We start from the raw sequence: 22402 nt of genomic DNA on the forward strand, positions 1-22402 counted from the left end.
CACAATCTGAGGGACCTTGACGCATGAAGGACCATGGGTACAGTGGACTCTCACTAGGGATAGTATTACTGGCACACCCCGTGGACGTCCCTTTTTGTGTTTCGAAAACAAAAAATGTAATACTCTGCGGCTACCACTAGATGTCAGCCTATGCATAGCATGTGAATATCTGTGCGACACTCATCGAGTCAGAAATGGATGCCACACATATACAAAGGATGCCTAAGTATGTATTTATTTATTTATTGTTCACTTGTTAGGGGCTTATACAGCAAATAAATTCCGTTTCAAAGCGCCCACAGGGCAACAGGGAGGGGACATGGGAATGAGAATCATTAAATACATGAAACTATTAAACACAGTGGAGGGAAGTATGAACCTACTACACCTTGTGACTATTCAGAACGTGCAAGTGCAGAAGGGAGGGGTGCCTGTACTTGTGGGTGAGCAAAAGATTAAGTGCAAGATAAGGATGACAATTCCTCATGTCCCAAAAACAAAGACCACAAAACAAAGCAGGTTGGGTGTATGATTTGTAGAACGCATTGGTAGCATAATGGCCCAATATATGGGTATTTGGCTACGAAAGTGATAAAACCGCTACATGGTGCAATAGCCATATATAAAATATGTATCTGCCACCAAACTACTTCTCTCAATTCTTTCTCGGTGCAAAAACTCACTGAGATACAAAATGAGGCACCAAGGACAGCACACCGAAAAGGAAAGCGTGTGTCAGGAAAATAGCTCCTGACAGCAAAAGGATGGTCTGAAATAAAATAATCAAAAGAAAGGGGAGTAAGTTAACAAAAGGAGAGTAACAAATTGACTGACGCCACAACAGACAATGTGGGATCATGAGGTGAAACGTAAGGGTGTGCGACAATGCAGAAGTAGGTGCAGCTGCGCTTTTGCCTTAAAGTGCCTCATGAAGTCAGAATATGTTTGGGGTGCAAAGTGTTCTAGTCCCTTCCCTGCTGGGACATGAACATGGAGGAAAGAAATCGGGCTCAAAGAATATCAATGCTATTAGTGTACATACCAATTAACCTACAATTAATTAAAACTTGACCTTCAGTGTCTGGAGGCATAACGTTGGCATTTCCAGTAAACAGAACTATTTCAAAAGTATCACATCTTGAAATGGTCACCCATCCACTGACGTGCTAAAACTCAAATTAAGAAACAGGTCTGTGTGGTGTGAGGAGGCATTTTCGAAACCACTCCTGGTGTAGGGTTCTGAGAAGCCAGTCTTCGTAGACCTGCAATGTTTGACAAAATATTCTAAACAAAGTCTCACTTGTACAATAGCTAAACGGTAAGGCTTGGACGCACATGTATGACGTCCCACACAAATTAAGTTTGGAATCAACTACGTGGGAATCAAACTAAACCAACAGCAAAATGAACACATCCCGTGTTTAACGACACATTTAAAACAATTCAAATAAAATGAACACGCTCCTAAATGATCACACATTTATTTAATGAAACATCATGTGTGCCATATATTGAGAGTAATTGTACAAAAAGTGCAAAGTGCATTTAAACCACTTTCAGAAAAAGTCAAGAAAGATTAAATATCACAATAAGGGTAAAGGAAAACAAACTGTTAGGGAGAATTCTCATTCTATGGCCCATTTCTCTCACCTAGTGAGTCCCCCAGCAGCTTTGCTGGATTTCTGGCGTTTACTTTTTCCACTTGGTAAGAGTGTGAGCCTTTTTCCCACTCTTATATGTGTTTTGCCATGTGTATCTCTACTGTTTGTGTGATCATGGGCTCTGGAGTAAACCACTCCATGAGCCCCACTTTTTATGTGTGTTACACAGCACCTTCAGTGCAGTGACACTGGGTCGTCTTTGAGACTTGCCACTGACTCCATTTTTCTGGGGCTGACTACTGTCCCACAGAAAACAGGTAAAGTTGCCATTTACTTTATGTAGTCATTTAAAACTACAGACCCAGTACACCCCATCTTACACGGAGTACTGGAAAGGGTTATCTCCTATCCCTTTTTGTCTGTGCCCCTCTGAGCTTTGTTTTGTTCTTTTAATATTTAGACTTGGCTGGTGGCAGTGGTATCTACCCTAACTTTTCTACCACTATTATACTATATAAACGTGGTACTGTTCCAGGCTATTGAATTAGCCTCAAACAAACCCACTTGACCAAATACGCTTTCTTTTGGCTCTGGTCGGGTTCATTCGCCATTTCTTTTTGTTAAAGTCCTTCTTGTGTTTTACTTTGCACGGCAAACCAGATTTGCCTTCTTTGTTCACTGTCTTTTGGAGGGCTTCTCCCAAGAAGCCTTCCTTTTGGCGCCTGGGTGTCTAGGTGGGGTGAATGTGAGGGAGGGGTGTAGTCACCCCCTGCACAGGGTATCCTAGGAAACCCAAGTCGCACTTTGTCATGATTGGCCGAGGTGGTTGTCCGGGCCGGACAACCCCCCTGCTGGGTGATCGACAGCCAGGCTGTATGAATGGGGGATTTTTGCATAAAAGGCAGGACTCTTGGGCTGGAAGTCAGAGTCGCCACTGGAACTGCAAGGAACCGAAGAGAAGCGGAGAAGAAGACGGCTGCTGCAACTACAGAGTCCCAGTGAAGCCCTGCTGCAGTCCTGAGCTATCTACCCTTCAACGACAAGAGAAGATCCAGTCCGGAGTCGTCTTCTCTTGAGCCTGGTGGGATCAACCCGCTCAACTTCCACAGGCAGAGGATCCTCTCCTTGGTCAAAATCACTGCACACAGCTGTAGTGGTCCAGATAGCCACCTGAACAGCCTCTTCTGTTTTAAAAGAGCGCACCTTTTATTCATTGTTGCTTTTGCTGCTGCTGCCTTCATCCCTGGGTAGTGCAGATCACTCCAGATGTCCCCCTTGTCCCCACGACTGAAGCCACAGGAACCGTGAGTCTGCAGGAACTACCAGGAACAACTGTCATAGCACCAGCTCTTCTTCACTTTGAATAAGGTACTGTGTCCAACTTCGAAGAACTGGAGTGAACCCCTTTCTCCTCACTAAAGGCTTGTCCTCATCTTCCTTCCCTCCCTCTTATAACTTTTGCTTCCTCTTTTGACAATATCTACTCCTGGGAATCATGAACTGTACTAACTGTGTGATCCTCGGCAACAGGAACCCTGTTCCACTTGACACTGGCGCAGGCCTATTGACTTTTATTCAGTTGTAGGAAAGTGTCCTCTGATTCTATCTGCCTTGACAAAAGTATTGCCTATGATTTTCATCCCCATCTTGTGTTGATTCATGTGCTAAGTGTGTTTTAACTCTGGTAACATTTCTTCCTGCGAGTATGCGTATCTTTAGTAAAACCGAACTGTCATTACTGTCAAAAAGTGATCATATCTGTACCCCCGGTAACGTCGTCCTTCTACAACACCGGTCTGTCAAAACCAAAGGTACTTACCTTGAATTGTGCTGCACAAAGTGAATTGGTTGTGTGTAGTGTATTTTACGTGTGGTTTTAAATTAATAGAAGTGAAGTGTTTTGTGAACAGATGGTCGAGAAATAAATGTACTTTTACTTTTCAACCAAAAACCTTGAGTCAGTGTTTGCTTGAGTTACAGTAATTGTAGTCCTTTGTGTAATCTATACTACTGCTCATTTGCTCTTGAGAAGTCTGGCTGCTCTGCTACCACTTTAACAGTGTAGTACAGGCTTGTACCAAAGGTGAACTTGTATTACCACTTGTAGTCTTAATTGTGTGTAGTGGTCCCCAAGGGCACTGCACAGGATTCTGCCCAACACAAACCTTTTTCAATTATCCACACGACAAAAATTCATCCTTTAAGCAATCACACATTCAGCCACCCTACCAATGAAGACACTAAAAAGTTACAAAAACGAATGAATACAGTTGCTGGGTGTTAGGTAAGAATTGGGGTAATAACACTGAGTCTACACAACCCTTATCTGCTTGGTATTAGGTAACCCACCCTTTGGTATAGGTCTGTACTACACACGTTGGTAGTGTGACTGAGCAGCCAGGCTGATCTCAAGAAGTGTAAATGTGAGCTGTATAGCTGTAGCAATGAAATTCGTAAATACAGGTAACCAAGTAACACTTAAACTCAAGGTTTCAGTTAGAAATACTTATTTAGTCAACATACATTTTTAAGTAAGCATTTGTTAAAAAGGCAATGTATGTAACAATGTAAATATACTTTTCAGGATCAGCATATGTTTAGTGGATACTCCTTAGATGAACAAGTTACTTACCCCTGGTAATGTTCTTTCAAATTGATTTTCCTTCCACGTATTCCTCATCTTTGGAGTCGAGTCGATGTCCCTTAAAGGCCTCCATCGAGGATGTCGTCATCTAAGGTATACATAACGCGTGCAGCGCCCGTTGGACTCAGCACTGTTTTTCCCCCTTTAACAGCAGAGATACCCGCAAAACACGGGAGTGAACCTACTCGGCCTTGATGGAACGGAAGCTGTAATAGCACAGGACATTCTACCGAGGGGTAGGATGGGAGGGCGAAGAGGAATACGTGGGAGGAACAACCAGTCGAAATGTTACATGAGGTAAGTAACTTGTTGTTCGAACGGCTTGCGTCCTCCCACGTATTCGTCATCTTTGACAGACTCGCACAGCATTATTTGGTTTGGAGGAGGGAGTAGAATTTGAATTCATATTTTTTCATGGACGGTGTGCAGGACTGCCTTGCCAAAAGTACCATCCTGACCAAGGGAAGATTCCAGGCAATAATGCTTTGTGTATGTGTGGATTGAAGACCATGTTGCCGCTTCACAAAAGTTTTTAATTTGTACACCCCTTTGCAAGGCTGTAGTGGTAGCCATGCCCCTGGTGGAATGGGCTCTTAAACTTTCAGGAGGGTCTTTCCCTGCCAACCTGTAACATTCTGAGATTGCCAGAATTACCCATCTGGATAAGGTCTGTTTAGCAACAGCCTGATCCAGTTTAGGTCATGTATATGCAATGAAAAGTTGATCAATAAGTAGCTTAGACATTCTGGAGATATAAAAACTTCAGAGGGTCTAACATATGTAGTCTTTCCTCCTCCTTGCCAGGATGACAGTGTGGTGGATAGAAAGAAGGTAGAATAATTTTCTGACCCATATCAAAATCCGAAATGATTTTCGGCAAAAATGAAAGGTTGACCCTTAAAACAACCCTATCCTTGTGGAAGATAGCAAAGAGTGGATTGGACGAAAGTGCCTGCAACTCGCTCACTCTACGGGCTGAAGTTAAAGCTACCAATAGAATGGTTAAACAACCAAAAAAAGGACTAGTTTTAGGGTTCAAAAGGTGCACACATTCGAAATCTTAAAACCAGATTAAGGTTACAAACTGGAACCTTGAAAGGAAATATGGGGGGGGGGGTGCGGAGGAGGTGCGGGGGGGGTGCGGTGGAACACATTTCTGAGCCCCTTTAGAAATTGTGCCACCAGTGGTATTTTGAAGTAGGAGCATTCCTCCGACGAGCGCTTTAAGATGGACAGCGCCGCCAAGTAGCCTTTAATAGTACAAATCTGGAGCCCCCGATTGCAGAATCTATTCCAACGGCAACGGTACAAAGAATTTGTTGCTGGCCTTTTGCCCGAAAGCAAAATCTCCATCCATTACGTCATCTGAGAGTTGCCAATCCTTATATCTCAGCCTTTCAGAAACCAAACTTGAAGGTTGAGTGTTTTGACCTCTGGATGGAGAACTCAACCCTCCTCTCGCGAGAGAAGGTCCTCTCTTTGTGGAAGAGACGTCAGAGGACAGATGGACATGTCCATAAGGTCCGGGTACCACATCATCCTGGCCCAATCCGGGGCAATTAGGATCATGTGTTTCCAGAACCTTCTCAACCTCCTGATCAAATGAGGAATGAGGAATTGTACTTTCGGACCAAAAAAAGGTCTGATTCTACAAAAAGTCCGAAAATGCATACCACCAAAGGTCCGAACCACAAAAGTTCGAACCTTTGGTGGCATGTATTGTACGTAAGTAAAAAAACAAACAAAAAAATGGCTGCAGGGGGGTGTCCCCTGCAACACCCCGCTCACATACTGTGTGGGTTTAGTGACCGGAGTGTTGCGGCGGAAACCCCTGCATCTGCCCATAAAAACGTTTTGTTTGAAAAATTAAAACAAATTAAAAAAAGGACCCTGCGGCGCTGGTTCCCGATCATGGAAGTGAAAGGGAACTGGCGCTGCAGGGACACAGCATGAAGAAAAGGTAAGTAGGGTTTGTTTATGTTGGGGGTGGAGGTGTGTTGAGAGTGTGGGTGGGGAGTCTGTTGTGGGTGTGTGGGTATGTAGTGATTTGCAGTCTTTGTTCGCATGGGAAATGTACAAACCTTTGGTTGTGCATACATTTTCCCAGCAAACTTTTCCACGACAAAAAAAATCTTGCAGCTCCAAGGAATGACGGGGACTGGAGGAAGCGCGTATACGAGTGGAAACTCCCAGTCCACCGCGAACAAGTCTCCTAGAGCTACTCTTGGGGGAAATTCCCTGGAGCAATACCTTTCGCACTTCCGGTTGATCTCGGTCGCGAACAGATCTACTTGAGGGGTTCCCTAAAGGGTGAAGATCTCTTGAAGGAATCCTGAGCTAGTTCCCACTTGTGGGTTCAGAGCATCTGCCGCCTTGTTCTCCTCTACGGCTAGGTGAACCTCTGAATTGCCCAGTACCAGAGCTGCATTGCCTCTCTGCACAGTGGTAGTGACCGTACATCACCTCTCTTGTGGAGGTAGTACATGGCCACTGTGTTGTCCGCCATTATCAGAACATTCTTTCCCTGTACAGAGGGCAGAAAGGCCTTCAGAGCTAGTTTGATTGCCCTCAGCTCCAAAAGATTGATATGTAATTTGGACTCCAATGGAGACCAACGACCGTTGATTGTCAATTTGTTGGCGTGGGCTCCACACCCCGTGAGTGAGGCATCCGTCACTACTGTCATCTCCGGCCATGGTTGCCAAAAAGGTTCTCCCTTCAGAATATTGTCTTTGCAAGCCCACCACAGAAGATCCTGCGAGACCCTGGTTGGAATCTGAAGTAGGTACGACATATTTCCTGAGAACTGGGACCATTGAGTTATTAGAGCACATTGAAGGGATCTCATTCTCAGGCGGGCCTCTGGCACCAGAAAAATGCAGGATGCCATGAGGCCAAGCAACCACAAAAAAATATTTATTATTGTTATTATTATTATTAATAATAATAGAAGGCCGGTAGACTGTGGGCATTCTGGAACTTGGTAACCATCTGAAGAATGGCTTGAGCCCTCACCTCAGGTGGCAAGTTCTTTCCCCAAGGATGCATCTAGTACAGCTCTGATGCACTGGAGCTTTTGAGGCGCTGTCATATGGGACTTCTTGGCATTGAGGGAGAAGCCCAGTCTGTGAAGAGAGTGGCAGGTGACATTGAGATGATCCCGGGCTTGTTCAGGCGAATGCGCCCTGATCAGCCAATCGTCTAGGTAGGGGTAGACGTGAATCCCCACTCAGACTCGCTGCCACCACCGCCATCAGTTTTGTGAAAACTCTCAGGGAGGAGGTTAGCCCGAATGGCAAAACTCAAAATTGATAATGAGAACTGCTAACTGCGAACCTCAGGTATTTTATGTGCCGAGATGGATTGGCATATGAAGATAAGCATCCTGAAGGTCCACTGACACCAACCATTCCTGGAGTTGGAGGGCCTGAAGGTTCTGAGAAAGTGTGACCATCTTGTACTTGTCCTTCCTGAGGAACTTGTTCAAGTATCAAGTCCAAGATATGTCACAGTCCTCTGTCCTTTTTGGGTATTAGAATATAAGGGGAGTACCATCCCTTGTCCTCTCCGCTACAGGAACTGGTTCTATAGCACCTTTCTTTAGCATGGTTAAAATTTCCTGCACAAGGAGCGGATCCGGAATCCTCAAAGAGTGGTTCCCCGGTGGATTGTTCTGAGGTTTCCCTATGAAAGGCAGGCTGTAACCGTGGGCTACAGTTTCTAGAGTCCAAGCATCCGAAGTAATGTCTCGCTATTCTTCTAGATGTTGAGACAGTCTGCCCCCTCTCCCCCCTCACTGGTGAACTGTGACAAGACCTCAGAGCGGTTTTGAGGCGGCTGATGCAGTGGCCGATGGCAAGGTGGTTGCTGCTTGAGCTGGCTTTGCACCTCTACCTTGTCCACCATGAGGAAATGTTCTCTGGCCCCCTTTGACTGGCCATTCCTCTTGCCCTTCCAACTGAGGAGTAGTAGCGCAAAGATCTACCCCTCCAAAGTTGCCCACTAGGACGAAAAGGCTGAGGTTGCCAATAGTGGCGCCTAAAGGTTCGGCTGCCACCTTCGAGTTCTGAAACCTTTCAAGGCTCTCGTCAGCCTTGTTGCCAAAAAGGTGAGACCCGTCAAAAGGTTCAGAAGTCTAGATTGCACATCCGGTGCAAAACCAGACTTTCTCAACCACGCAAATCTGCGCATAACCGTGCTGGTAGCCATGGCTTTGCGGATGACATCAGCAGAATCCCAACCTGACTGAACAGAATCGCACATGGCCTCCTTGCCATCTCTAACAATGGCTAAGAAGTCGCCTCTTTCAACCCCTTCGGGAATGTGCTCTGCTGCCATGGAAATGCAGTCCCATTGAGTGAATGTGAACTTTGCGAGGGCACAAGTGGAATTGGCAGATTTTAGTACCATGCTCCCTGCAGAGAATGCCTTCCTTGCCCATCCATCTACGCATTTTTCGTCCCCATCAGGAGGGATGGTAGGGTATGCTGCTTGTTTTGATGCTGCAGTAGCTGCCTGCAATACCAGGCTCTCTGGAGTAGAGTGTTTTGACAGCTAGTCATGATCACTACTGGAAGGGCGTACTTCTTAGTGAAGTTTTTATCAACTGCCGGATTTGTCTCCGGAGTCTGCCAGTTGCGAGCCACACTTTTCTGCAAGGCTATATGGCATGGTAAAATGGGATCTGACTGTGGACCTTTGTAAAGATGTCAGTAGGGTCATCCTGTTCATATGGTAATGGGGGCTTACTCCAACCCATGTAATCCACCACCTTTGACATGAGCTGTCTATAGGATGCATCCACATGCTCTCCATGCTCCCCGGCCTCTGGTTTCTCAAACTCTAGTTCAGGTGAGATATTTACCCCACTTGCAGTCTGCAAATTCTCATAAAGGTCCTTAATTCTGGACTCTTCCGCAATGAAACTCTCCGGTACATCGGGCGTACCATATTGTAGGCCAAATGGGGGCTCTTCATCAGACTGTTCTTCAAAAATTGAAGAAAGACCAAGTCTTTCCTAGGCAGTGGAACATAGGTTCTGTCAGGAATTATAGATTTTGGCAGAATTGGCTTTGACGGCGTAGTGGTCATCGACGTTCTCTTTAATCGGCACCATTGATTTAGGAGGGGCGCTCGGCGTCGACGGCACAGATGGCAAAGATAACGCAGCTGGCGTCGAAGTCTTCAGCGTTGATGTTGAGGGTTTGGCAGGCATCGATAACCTCGACTTGTGCTTATGTCTCGGATCGAGACCTTGAAGGCTCACAATGTGGATCAGGCCTTTTTTATAGGCTCGAGGGCACACGTGACACTTAGGACGATACCTTTCCTTTCCAGCTTTTCGATTGGCTCGGTAGGAGCATGGCTAGGTTTTTGCTTTTAAAAAATGTTAAGCATTTCAGCCCTCAAGGCTTCCCACTCGGCCGGAGTGGATTTCTTAGTTGGGCAAGCAACTCTTTCGGTTGGGGGGGGGAGGGTGGGAGTGTCCGATGACGAAGGCGACCTACAGTGCCTTCTCTTCAACTTCTTTGAGGACGAAGAAGAATGGTGGGAACTCCTCAACCTTGGCCGCTTGACCTTCTTCCTCCAAGGAGTCACCTGTCGACCGGTTTTAGGGATTTTGCCAACCTTCAGCTTCCCTTTCTGTTCCCTCAAGGCCTTTCCAGTCAGACTGGCACTTCGAGCAGTCAGAGGTGTCATGGTCCGCTCTGGGGCACCACAAATAGATACAGTGCAGATCAGTCTGAAATTTTCAATCCGCAACCCTGACACTTTAAAACCGGAATTCGGAGTCAGTGTCGATGATGAAGACATCTCGAAGATGTGAGGTGCACTGGATTTTGTCTGAGCTATTGTGGAAAAATTGAACTGAGGCCAAAGGGCGCTGCACGTCCTATATATGCCTTCGATGACATCCTCGACTGAGGCTTTCGAGGGACATCGACTCAACACCACTGACGCACAGCGCCCTCTGCCGAAATTGTTTTTCCGAAGCAGCTGAAGCTGGACAACATATTACGAAGATGAGGAATACGTGGGAGGACACAATCCATTCGAAATGCTTTTTACACACTTCCTACACCCTGAGGTGACTTCATTCACAAGGACAGTTATAGCATTTATCTATCACATTGAATACACTTTGCAGATTCTGAGGTTGCAGAAAGGAAAGGTTTAAGGAAGGAAAAAGGTTAAACAGGTTCTCAGTATAGGAGAGGACACTTAAATCTTCCAATGAGATCTAGACAAGCCTTTCCCAGCAATCTCAGTCTAAAACAAGTTACCATCTATGAGGGTCAGAAATATCAAAGTCAATGGAACTCGAAGAGTCTACATGGAGCCAGGACAGCCAAAGTCAATTGGAGCACAAAGTTAGAGAATTTGTAGAAATCACTTGTTGAGTCACAAGCTGTAAAGCCTGTGAAAAGCAGAGTTGAAATCAACTCTAAGGTAAGCTAATGCAGTTCCCAACTGAGAGGATCACAGCTAAAAAGACACTGAGGTAAGTATCCCAAGCCTAAACAGTACCTCTGGTTAGAAGAGTGGTCAAGCTGGATTGTGTCCTGTTTCCGCGATGCAGACCTTGGGTTCCTGAGCCTCAGTCGTGGGGAAAAGATGGAGGACGTCTGGAGGGTTCCTGCGGCGGCAAATTGGAGGTCGTCGGCAGCTAAGGGCTCTTTTCGGTTCAGCAGCACTTTGCGGTTTCAGCGCTCAGTCAACAGCACCGTTGAGGATCTTGGATACTGGTTGGGCTTCCTTCACTCTTTGGGTGCTGCACTCTGGTGAGGGGACTCTAGCTTGGGTTGTCCTGCCTCTGGATGGTCCTTAGGAGACTCCTGGAGCTTCTGGCCGGATTTCAGACGTTGCACTAGACTACAGATTTCTCGACCGCTGGCACTCAGTTCTTGCAGCAGCGAAGATGTACAGCCAATCAGGGAAGATGGTCCAGTGGAGTTCGTCTCTGGGTTAGTTGGTCCCATTAACCCAAGGAAAGAAGTCACTTCCAGAGCTTCTCTGTCGAATTGAAAAAAAAGAGTTTAAGCACAGCGGCAGTGCTTCACCAGGCAATTCAAAGGTCCAGGAGGATGCAATAAGCTTTGTTCATGGTTTCATCATCAGGTGTTTCTCCCAGTGGTCAACTCTGGTCTAGTCCCAAAACTCTCGCCTTGTAAGCAGGTTTCTCCCATTCATGCACAGCCTGAGATGTCCATCACACAGCTGACTGGCTGTCCTAAAAGGACAGCCAGTCAGCTAATCAGGGCTGGTTGCATTCATGCACTCCTAGAGACAAAGGACAGGGGAGTTCCGGGAACCTCCCTCACATCCTGCCTTTCCAGACACACTGGAGCCAGAGGCGGGCTTCAGGGCTGAAGCCCACCAAAGGCAAAACTAAGAAAGGGCTCAAAACTGGCTCAACGCTCAGAGTAAAAACCAAGACAGACATCACAAATAGAAAATGGTGAAAAAGGAAGACCAGGGCCATTTTGACAAATGGTCACCCATGGGTGCTGTACTACAGATGAGGTTTCAGCCTGTGGTAGGAAAGTACAACGGTAGGAACATTAAAGCACTGCCATTAGCCATTTAAAGTAGTGAGGGTAACGTAAAAAAAATGTTACATGAGAATGTATGGTATGGGGCTACTAGGTAACTCCCCCCCACCCCCCCCAGCACTCCACATAAGATGGGGTGTGCTGGACCTACAAAGAGAAAAGGTAAGTAGAGTCAATTTCACTTTACTATTCTTGGGACCAGTAGTTTGCACAAGAAAAGGTATTTAAACCTTATGAGAAATCTAAAAGGATTTCTCTGACACTGCACTGAAGGTGCGGTGTGTCACCATACAAAAAGTAGATGCCTATGGAGTCTGTCAAGACTCCAAAAACAGAGGAAACGCATAATCCATATCCGGTCAAAACACACGTGAGTGTGAGAAAAAGGTCTCACTCACTCCGGGGTTAAAATTAAAACTTCCTAAAGTCCTGTAAAAGAGCTCGGGGTCTCTAAGGTTGAAGGGCATTAGCACAGAAAGGAGAATTCTCCCTAACACTCGGTATTACATTTCAGCAGACGCCGGCCCTTTAGAATCACTGTGCGCCACTACTCTGTAAGGCGTGATTGGCAAGTGATGAGATACCAATGGAAAAAGTGCATTACATAGTGAAATTACACCAACTCTTTTCTCAGCACACAGTTGTGCTGTGCCTACTCTAGGTTCGGCTACAAAAGGTGTCAACTAAATGATTCAAATTCTTCTTGGCCTGCATTCCGCTCTTCCGGCAACTTTGATACTTTCAACAGAACATTATGGACACCAAAGAGACAAGTGCACAAATACGTACTTAAGGACTCACTGCTTTGTTGGCAAAGTGCCAGGTGAGCGGTTAGGGAGATTTATAATTTGTATGCTTCATCCCCTCTCCTTGGGAGACCCACAGCACTTTTTGCTGGACTTCTGGACCTTTTTCTTTATATCCTGAACGAGTGGAGCCTTTTTCCACTAATTCATTCTTATGGGTGCTACCTTTTGTAACTCTGTTCTCTGGTTTTTACTTTTTCTATGGAGTCTACTTTCCTCCATATCTCTTAAGGCATCTGTATTTTACTTTTGCATCACACAGCTCCTTATCTGCAGTGTCGCTGGGAACCCCATTGGTTCTCCTTTGGGAATATTACTGTATCCTGAATATCTACAGTTCTTAAACTCTATATTCCGAGGGATTGGCACACACCAACTTCTGTGGAGTGCCAAGGGGATACTTAGTATCCCCTTCTCTCTGCTCCTGTGACTGTTAGTCACACAAACTTCTAGTTAAGGCTGGTGGCAGTGGACGTGTTCTACCGACTATTGTGCTATTATTTTACCACAGACTGTATTCACGTATAGGGGCACCCAAGTACTAACTTGGGGGATTTTCTTTTTCACCATTTCCAGCGTGGTTGTTCTTTGTTAGCCCTTCTAACATTCTGGGAGGGGGAGGTCTGAGAGTTTTGCCTTTGGCAGGAACCCTTGGGTGTCCCAGCCTAGGCTCCAGTGTGTCTGGGAAGTCAGGGAGGAGTTTTTCCCTCCCCTGTTCTTTGTCTGCCTGAGTGCCTGAATGGAACCAGCTCCCACTGGGGGTCTGGCTGTCCTAATTGGACAGTCACCCGCCCCTTTCTGTAAACTGCTGAGAGAAATTGCAGAGCAGTGTGTGCCGAAACTGAATAAAAGGTGAGGTTCCTGAAGTGAAAGGCAATTCAACCACTGGAAAACTGAAGTGACCAACGAAGACGGCCTGAGACATATGCAGACCCTTTGCAACACTGTTAAGTGACCACTGCTGTCCTGACCCAGTTTTCTATGCAACAGAGGAACCCCGAAGAAGACTACTCCTCCCCTGTGGCTGGTGGGACCAACCAGCCCTAAGACGAACTACAATCTGAGCCATCTCCCAAGGTGCTGAGGCGTTCCAGACCGCGAATACCAGGAGACCCCCGACCCAATCTTAGTGCATCGTCTTGCCAAGGTCGAATCCGTCCAAGTCTCTGCTGAACTCCAGGTGAACCTCCAGAGACACAATACAACTCATCCAAATCCCCTCAACAGAATGAAGGACTTCGGGAATTGAAGATTGACAAAGCAAATCGTGTCCTTTGTTGGTGCTGCAGAAAAGCCACCAATAAAACAGACGGACCAGAGAAGCTGATGAAATCTGTGTCAGAGGTCCTCCCTCGAGACTGCTGCTGAGAGACCCTGTCCATTGTCCTGCCTTTCATCACCAGAATAAGGAATCCAGGGGTCAGGTCCAGCAATGCCACATTGAGGAGAATCCAGCGAAGAACATTTCATCAAACCAAAAGGTACTGTGTGGTGGAGGGTGTGGGGGGAGGGGAGGAGGTATTGCTTACCTTCAACCAAGTCGCTCCAGAACGTATAAGTGCACATAGAGGTGTCCAGGGTATTCCTCGCTCATGCTTGTCTCCCTTTAGCAGGGTCTCCAACTTTGGTTTAATCCTCTAGCACCTTTCAGACTAGACACTAGAAAATAAATCCACAGTAATTTCCTTTCTGCTGCTTTACAAGACTTTGAGCCTCTCCAAACTGCCTTTTAGCCAGGGTTGCGTTTTGGACTTTAAAATCCTTGCTGTGGGAAGAAACTGCCTCTAGAACCTTACAGTATGCTAGTATTTACCTAACCAACTGTTATCCCAAATAACTATACCTTATGTGGTTTTGCTAACTAAATACAACTACGGTATTTCTTTGTGTGTGCATAAGTGCATTTTATTACTGATAGTACGTTAGAACTCCCGTTAATGTCAAAAGCTGTAACAATTTTAACTGCAAGCAACTACAAACTAAGCAGTGGCCTTTGAAAATGATCTACAAGTATTCTGTGTTTTGGTTTAATGTGCTGAGCATTTAAAAGTATATCTTGTGTAAATATAATAAATCTATATTTTATTTTAATATACATTTATGTCTAAGTGTTTCTTTGAATTGCGTTACAAGCTAGGTTCAGTGTACTCACATCTTCCTCTAATGATAATCATGACTGCTCTGCCACTCTACCAAGGGTCCATCAGTAGTACAGACTGATGCTAGGAGTTGGGGAAGTGTGGGGGGGTGGAGGATTACCTACAAACCATTGTAATAGTTTTGCAAAGTATACCTCCAAAGTGGACTTTAGAAAAACTCCCCTAAACATAAGGGGGCTTGCTTGAACACATACCTTTCAGTTTTAAGGGATTAAAACCTTATTGGGATGAGGCTTGGAAAGTAATGGTATGTATTTTATCTATATAAGGAGAGGGTACACTGGGCACAGATTTCTAAAGGTGGCTGGTGTGGGAGCAAATGTGGACATCCTGTCTGCAGATTTGAAAACCATTTTGGCCAATGTAGTCTGCCAGGCAGTGCTCAGTAGACTTGTGGGCTTGTTCCATTTATGAGAAGGAAGGATGTCCATCAATAGAGGCCCAGCATGGCAAAAGAATACCCTGGAACGAGGACTTGCTTAACGAAAGCAGTACCAAAATTGTTTTGTAAAGACCATGTCAGCAATGCATCATAGGGGCTATAGATCTGCATGTTTGGACCAAAACTAGTTTAGATTCTGCACCACCTACTGGAAAAGGCAGATTATGATGAAATGAGAGTGGCCAATGTTTCAGAAATTGCTGAATTTTATTGAGTAACATGGCGTAAACAAGATCTAATGCTTACTCTGAAGTAGACAAAACCAACGAAGCAGCTAAAATGATCACTTTCTCGTCAGTTTATATTAAGTATGTTTGTTCACTGGTCAACTCTCTATTAACTTGCCCCTCTCAATTTTCTTTTCTGCCATCACCCTCTCCCCCTACCCCCCTTCATTTCCAAAGGTTTCATTTCCGTTATTGATGGTATCGTCATAAGGAATGTTTTGATTTACAGGCTAGTTGCTACAAGCTCGTAGTAAGTCTTTCCCCCACCAGGCCCTACATCCCCAGCTCCCCCTCTGAAACACTGGTTTTATTGTCACCTTTCAGTGAATATCTGTATAATGGACTTACCAGATTGCGGATTTCCTCCCAGGAGGATAAAGGCTGTGGAGCACAGCATAAATCCCAGAAACATAATGTGCGGGTTGCATTATACCAGGATGTACATTTATATTAATGATATCTTTTTTTTTCTCAAGTGGATTGGTGGCCAGGAGGTCTTGCTGCCTTGACTTCAAAGCCCGATCATGGAAATCTGGGTTTGACTGGCTTCCAATTGGGTGATGTTCAATGACTGTTCAATTAATATTTTAATGGCCTATCATACATATACAAACCAGGTTACCGACAGTTAGGCGTGTGTTCTGCAACACTGTGGTTCAATGTGTGACAAATACCTACTCGTAACTATTTTAAATGGCTCAAATTCATAGTTTCTTATTTCAATTCTTAAGTTACTCTTATTTTACTTTTTCGATCCACAAAAATAACCACAAATGCACCCACCATACAAGGTTGGTTGGGGAAAACGCAGCTTAGGCAACATGCACCCACCATACAAGGTTGGTTGGGGAAAACGCAGCTTAGGCAACATTACAACAAAGAGAAAATAATTAGCTCCTCATTAACTGCACACGGTTAATGGAGTCCATTCGATCAGATTTGATCAGTCATGCAGATGGAAAATACGATACATTGAATACTTGAGACAAAAGGTTCAGAGCGGACAGCCATCTCCCCCATGCCAAGGATCCAAGAATTGCTTCTTTATAAGCCAACAGCCCCAAAAACCAGAACTAACCGTGGAGGGAGTGGGGGTAGTTCGTTTTCTTTCCAAGCCGGAGAGGGGACTTGCTGGCACTTTGACAGTACTGCTGGACTTGCGCCCCGACTCCCTCTCTTCATCAGGGCGCTTATTCTCAGCGTTGTTCGTCTGGGTCTTCTTGGAGTAAGAGTTGGATGTGGGGATAGCAGGCCCAGCTGATAAGAGGAGTGAACAAAATGAATGAGCAAAATGCATCCAACACTTCAACATCAAACCATAACAGTCATGTGAACAAAACGGAAGAGGCTGTGGAGTGCATTTGGGCAAAATGAAATAGGATTCCCTGCATTGGGTTTATTTGGGTTTGGGAGGAGAGGCAGTAAAAAGTCACATGACCATACATTGCAAAAACGTGAAAAGAAGATGCAGCGGAAAGAAATACTACTGCGTTAGGAATGTAGAGGGCAGAAAGACTCACTCTGATCACTGAACCGCCGTTGCTTGGGGTTGGCAGATACACTGCGCTGTACCTTGTGAGAAGGAGAAGGGGCAGCTGTGCTGTTTGTAAGCTCCGGTGCAGGCCTTGGCTTCAAGGTCATATTTTCATTGTCAAGCTGAAAGAAACCAAAACAACAAACAGATACTTGAATGTAATAATTTATCTTACACATTTTGGGTGAAAGCAGTCGATTTTTCCCCATGTGCACACTAACTGGATGATGGAGTCTAATGTGCCAATGTGTTTTGCTCAGCAGCGTTATTTAATTATTGAACCCATTGGGCAAGATTTCATTTTTTGCAACTTTCCCTCCATAGTTCCCCTATGGACCCCAATTCTGTTTGCTTTGTTTTTAACCAGTTTTGACTTTTTGAAGGGAAGTAAAGTCTTCAGCTTCACTCACCTTGTGCTCATTATTATGGGGAAATGGACAGGTCCATCAGATTATGCGTAATGGCAAAACTCGTTTCCATTTTGAATTCTGTTACTTGCACACATCTTACAAAAGTATCCCCGTTTTGTTGGCTTGTATCACCATAGCTTTTAACACTTGGGATTTTTGGCTACTTATGTGCTGTGGCAAAACAGATAAAGGAGTCCAACACATGACCACATGTTCAATGGTGTTCATTAACATTCTAAGAAAATGCCCATCTATACCTAGTTCTATGAGGGAAGTTCTCTACCTAGAAACTAAAAAGTATCGTGCAAGTCAAAAGAAAATAACAGTCCTTAGTCCGAATCCTCTTCCGCTAACCAGCCCTACCACTTAAGAAAACTTAACAGAAAGCAGGCCAGAGCAATAGTCTGTGTTTGGCTTCTGCCTGGCCCCAACGCCTGAATCTCTTCTCCAAGAAGCAAGTTTTAAAAGTTAGGCAAAGTTAATTCCTTGCAGTACAGTCCTCAGCCTCCCTGCAGGTTCTGTATGTCATGGTTCCCAGTCTTTATAAACATACTTTATACGTTTTCCTTTTCCTCAGGAAATAAGGTTTTGAATTTCTTTTAAGATGAGGGTTTTCATAAATCTAGTTCTTACAAAGTGTTTATGGCCCTAGGGATTTTCCTAGGTCCTCTTGCCCGTTTGTATATATTTGTCAAGGTCTTGCTTTGGTGCCTGCCCACAACAATGTTCGAGTTTCTCGAGATCCCGTAACTCTTGGCTTCTCCAATCTTTGATATTAAAGTATTTCGGTTTAGCAGAGCTCTCCAAAACCCTGGTGGCTTTCCCAGCCACGTCTATTCAAATCTTTCGGTTTCTTAGGAATCCCCAAAGTCCTGTGGCCCTTTGGTAGGCTTGTTTTCACTCTGCTCAGGTTTATTAGGCTCCTGTAAACTTTGTGGCTCTTTCAGCTTCAAATGTCTGGTCACACCTCCCCACAGCGTTCGCTCTTTGGGAGCTAATACACTTCTTGCGCAGAACTCAGGGATTGTGTCTCGGTGTCTATAACCAGGCCTACTACAGCTCCCTTGGGGTCATGCCACCAGGCGATATTGTTGCTTTACTGTCCCAGACTCCTTCCTGACCCAGGCCTCTTTGCCTGTCAGGACGCCAGCCTTGCAAGAGTCTGCTTTGCGCTTCAAGCTACGGCTGGATCTGCGGTCCAGAGTGGCTCTGCTCTTCTAAGAAGTCTTCACCTCTGAGGCTCGCCTCTGCACAGGGTTCTCTGCCTCATGGTTTTATCTAAGTCATCAGAAACCAAAGGGTTTTTTTTGTTCTTGGGCTGTGGAGTTCAGGCAAGATCCAGCATTAGCTGAATCCAAAGAGTTTGAAAACATGTCAGTATTCGGTGGATTCAAAACAGAAGTAACAGACTTTCCAATTTCCATGTAGGCAATGCTGTACACTGGACTGGGAGTTCCTTATCGGAATGGGAGTACTTGTCCCCAAGAGGGGAAGTCACTCCCTGTGAGGTCCCAATTGCCCAGACACCTAGGGAGAGTCTTGCCGAGCAGGCTCACCTCCCTAGCCTCAAAGGGACAAACAGTCCAGATTTGTCACAGTGCCCAAAGACAAGCTAGTGGCAGCAGATACATTTGTTCAATTTTTGCAGTATTTTTAGTGTGCAAATTCACATTTACTGCGCTTGGCTACTAAACGTGGCTAGTGCCCTAAAATGCCCATGTCACATGGTTTTCACCCGATTCCTTCCAAGGTCATGCAGATACCCAGGAAAGCTGCTGCTTTTGCAGGTCTCTCCCTCTCTCAGGAAGGGAGTGCGACTGTCTGGTCCCACTCAACATCCATGGTGCCAGAAAGTCTAGGTGTGGGGCAAATGTGAAACCAATAATTGTTGCTGATTGGACAACTACTGGCTGTTTGAATGGTGCAGATTCTTGTCATTGGTGGACTTGGACTTTCAGCTCGGATTTTGTATAGGAAGGGGACTTCTGCACTCAATTCTTCTGATCAGTGTTGGGGCCAGAAATTGCTCAAAGAACAACTGGTTGAAGATCTGAAGACGACTCCTGAAGAGGCCAAGCAGCACTTCCTGCATCTGGCCAGGTGAAGTCCTGTTTGACTAGCTGATCTCCGAAGATCTTGAACAGTGCTTCAGCCCTTGGACTAGTGGGACCAGCTAGCCTTGATGCCTTTGAGGATTCAGCTGTCCTGAGTCTTCGGAAGTGTCCCTGGACCACCCAGTGAACTGACCTGCTCTCTCGTGTGCTACCACACCAAAACTGTTGCTGTTCCACCCGGAACTTTGGTAGTTGTCCGTTTGTGCCACAGGTCGCCTCTCCTCAGAATTTCAGCATCCTAGTATAAAAAAGAATCTTGCACTGGAGTAGCTTCTGTGACTGGAAGGACGCCTGTAGTCGCCTGTGAGCAGTGACAGTCGTTGGAAATCGCCTTCCCCGTTAAGTGTCCTGAAGAGGACTGTATCTGGGTTTCATGCATTCCTTTATCAACAGAGGTTAGATCTTGCAGCTGCATCAGACTGGCAGAATCGTCAAACCCGCAACTCCTGGGAACCTCTCACCAAAACCAGCAGGAAATCCAACCTCCAGCGACCCCACATGATCCACAAAGTCAACTTGAAAAATCAAAGTTGGGGGTGTGGGGGGAGGGAGGGTAAGTAACCACACTGCAAATTAATTTTAGTGGGCATTTGTAAGGCGCTTATACATCAAGAAATTGTGTTTCAAAGCACCCACAGGGCAAAGGGAAGGGTACAGCAAGACAATGGAATATGATAACAGATTAGCAAAATATTGAAGTGGTCCCAACTAGACCTTGTGAACATTTGGATCGTGCAAGTGCAGAGAGGAGGGGGTAAGGGGGTAATTGCAGAAGGTTCCACAGAGGGGTGAGGAGCCAGCTGCAAGGCACCAGGTAAGTGCAGGCAGTGATCACTAGATGGAAGAGGGGTCACCAGACCATAGGTCTAGGCATGTGAGGCAACACAGGCCAAGTGGTGCCCGAAGGCAAGTGCATGTGGAAGGCGGATACTGCGGGCGATCGGACAAAAGGCCAGGGCCCAGAATGACATACAAGGGCCCAGGCCAGCAAACACAGCTACAAGAGGTTTAGCACGGGAGGGAGAGAGAGAGAAGGAGAAGAAGAGGAGGAGGAGGAAAGCCTTGAGGAGTTTATAGAAACATGAGGAGATCCGGCTCAAGACCGAGAGAAAGGGGGAGGCTGGTCCAGAGGAGAAAGCCAGCCGAGGAAAGGGAACGGCTGCTTGCTCTCTGCTTAGAGAAGGGCTTGACCAGCAGAGTTGGAGCCGAAGGATCAGAGGGATCTGGAAGGAGAGTATTTGGTGAGAGCAAGTTGCAGATATTGTGGTCCTCGGCCACAGACAGCCTTATGGATGATGCACAGGGATTTAAATTTGATCCTTGCAACAATCGGGAGCTAGTGGAGGGATTTTAGGGCTGGAGAGATACGGTTCCTGTTGGGAGATTGGGAACAAGTCCCTTTGTCCCCTAAATTACATTCCAAGGCCTTTTGGTCATTCAACCTAGTTTGAATATCCTGAAATACAAGAATGAAATATACCTAGCTTAGTAAAATAGTTGAAGAGTATTTTCAACCAACACAAGTAAATTGCAACCTACCTTCATCCCTTAAGGAGAAAAACAATATGGCTCCTGTGACATGTGGGCACAAGGCCCAATTCTTCTTGGGGTTTGCACTCCTTAAGTTAGGGAATTGACTTGTAACCTGGATTTACTGCCTTTAAATTACTTACCTGCTTGCCAAATAATTGACCTTTAATGCAGTTTATGAACATATGATGAATGTATTGATTTGTATCAGAGTGTTGTGTTATAATACTACCGCTTAATTTCATTAACAACTATGTGTATACTTCTCTGTCTAAAATGAATTATTGCGTGGACTTATTAAGGACCCCCGACTTCGCTCACACTATCCTGAAAATAAGCCTGGACTGCTCTGCATTTACTAACACCTAGGTGGCGTGGCCAAAGGCCATGTGAGGAAGACATCCTCATACAGAGCTCCTGCAGATCCGACATTATGACACCCTGTTACTTGGTGAATGCAGCCCGAAAAAGACTAGAAAAGGACATACAGCTGCATGGTAACCTGGAGCTGCTGTGGAACGAAGGGGAAGCAAAAGCTTGCTGCCTGGAGGCAGTTGTGCCGAGATGCGTGGTTGCGAGGGCACTAGCGAACACGAGAAGAAAATGGCCGCCAAGGCGGGAAGGGCGTAGTGACGAGACAGCTGGTGCTCACATCCGAGGCTGCCCCGCTGGGCCAGAAGCAGGGACGGCCAGCCGACGGATCGGGAGACCCACCTGAGCGTGTATGGGGGGCCGTGGCCGACTTGTTCTGGGACCGTAACGTGGAAGAACACACCAGATACCGAGGAGAAGTAACGCTGGGCAGTGCATTTGGACATCCGAAGCTGCTAGCAGGGGGAGCCATCCTAGCACCACAGCCAGCGCGGCAGATCAGGAAGGACAAGTGTGTGGATCTTCGCGGGTGAACGAAGCACTCTGTTGGGGCGCTGGGAGCGCATGCACAATCTACAAGAAGCCATCAGAGACCATGAGTATAAAGCTGCTGAAGAGTGAGGGAAGTGCTCCGTCTTCCCTCCCAAGGTGCCCAGGACCACGTGAGACAGAGCGGTGTCGGCACAGGACCCGGAGGGAGAGATCGTGTGCACCAAGCCCAAGTTAAGGAGTGGGAAAGGGGGGGCCCACGCAAGCCTCAATAGGAACTGTTAACACATAAGGGCACCCCCTCCTAGGAAAATTGCGGGTGTGCAGTGCCTGCAGCGCCCAGAAGCACGGGAGCCAGAGGGGGAAGAGAGAGCACCGCAGCGGAGAGACTGCTGGGCATGGGGGACAAGAACAGAATATGCAAGGCGCAGTAGAAGGCCAGGAGGTTGGGGGGGGGGCGAGGAAATAGCACACTGCATGGCCTCTGAAGAGGGTGTGCAGCGTTGCAGGGTGCAATAGCA

At 46.1% G+C, this 22402-nt stretch overlaps 1 protein-coding gene across 18 annotated transcripts in view; it reads right to left on the reverse strand.

The window, feature by feature from the left end:
* The window catches only part of MARK2 (microtubule affinity regulating kinase 2), a 1484563-nt gene that overhangs the window by 555776 nt on the left and 906385 nt on the right, over positions 1–22402 (reverse strand). For all 18 annotated transcript variants that reach the window (XM_069645125.1, XM_069645124.1, XM_069645120.1 and 15 more), the window contains 2 exons: positions 16953–17088; positions 16511–16689 (listed from right to left, as the gene is read on the reverse strand). In XM_069645125.1, the coding sequence (XP_069501226.1) occupies positions 16511–16689; positions 16953–17088 (315 nt within the window). The remainder of the gene's footprint in view (positions 1–16510; positions 16690–16952; positions 17089–22402) is intronic.

The sequence above is a fragment of the Ambystoma mexicanum genome, chromosome 2p (assembly GCF_040938575.1).
Source record: "Ambystoma mexicanum isolate Mex_15411 chromosome 2p, UKY_AmexF1_1, whole genome shotgun sequence".
Taxonomy (NCBI): Eukaryota; Metazoa; Chordata; class Amphibia; order Caudata; family Ambystomatidae; genus Ambystoma; species Ambystoma mexicanum.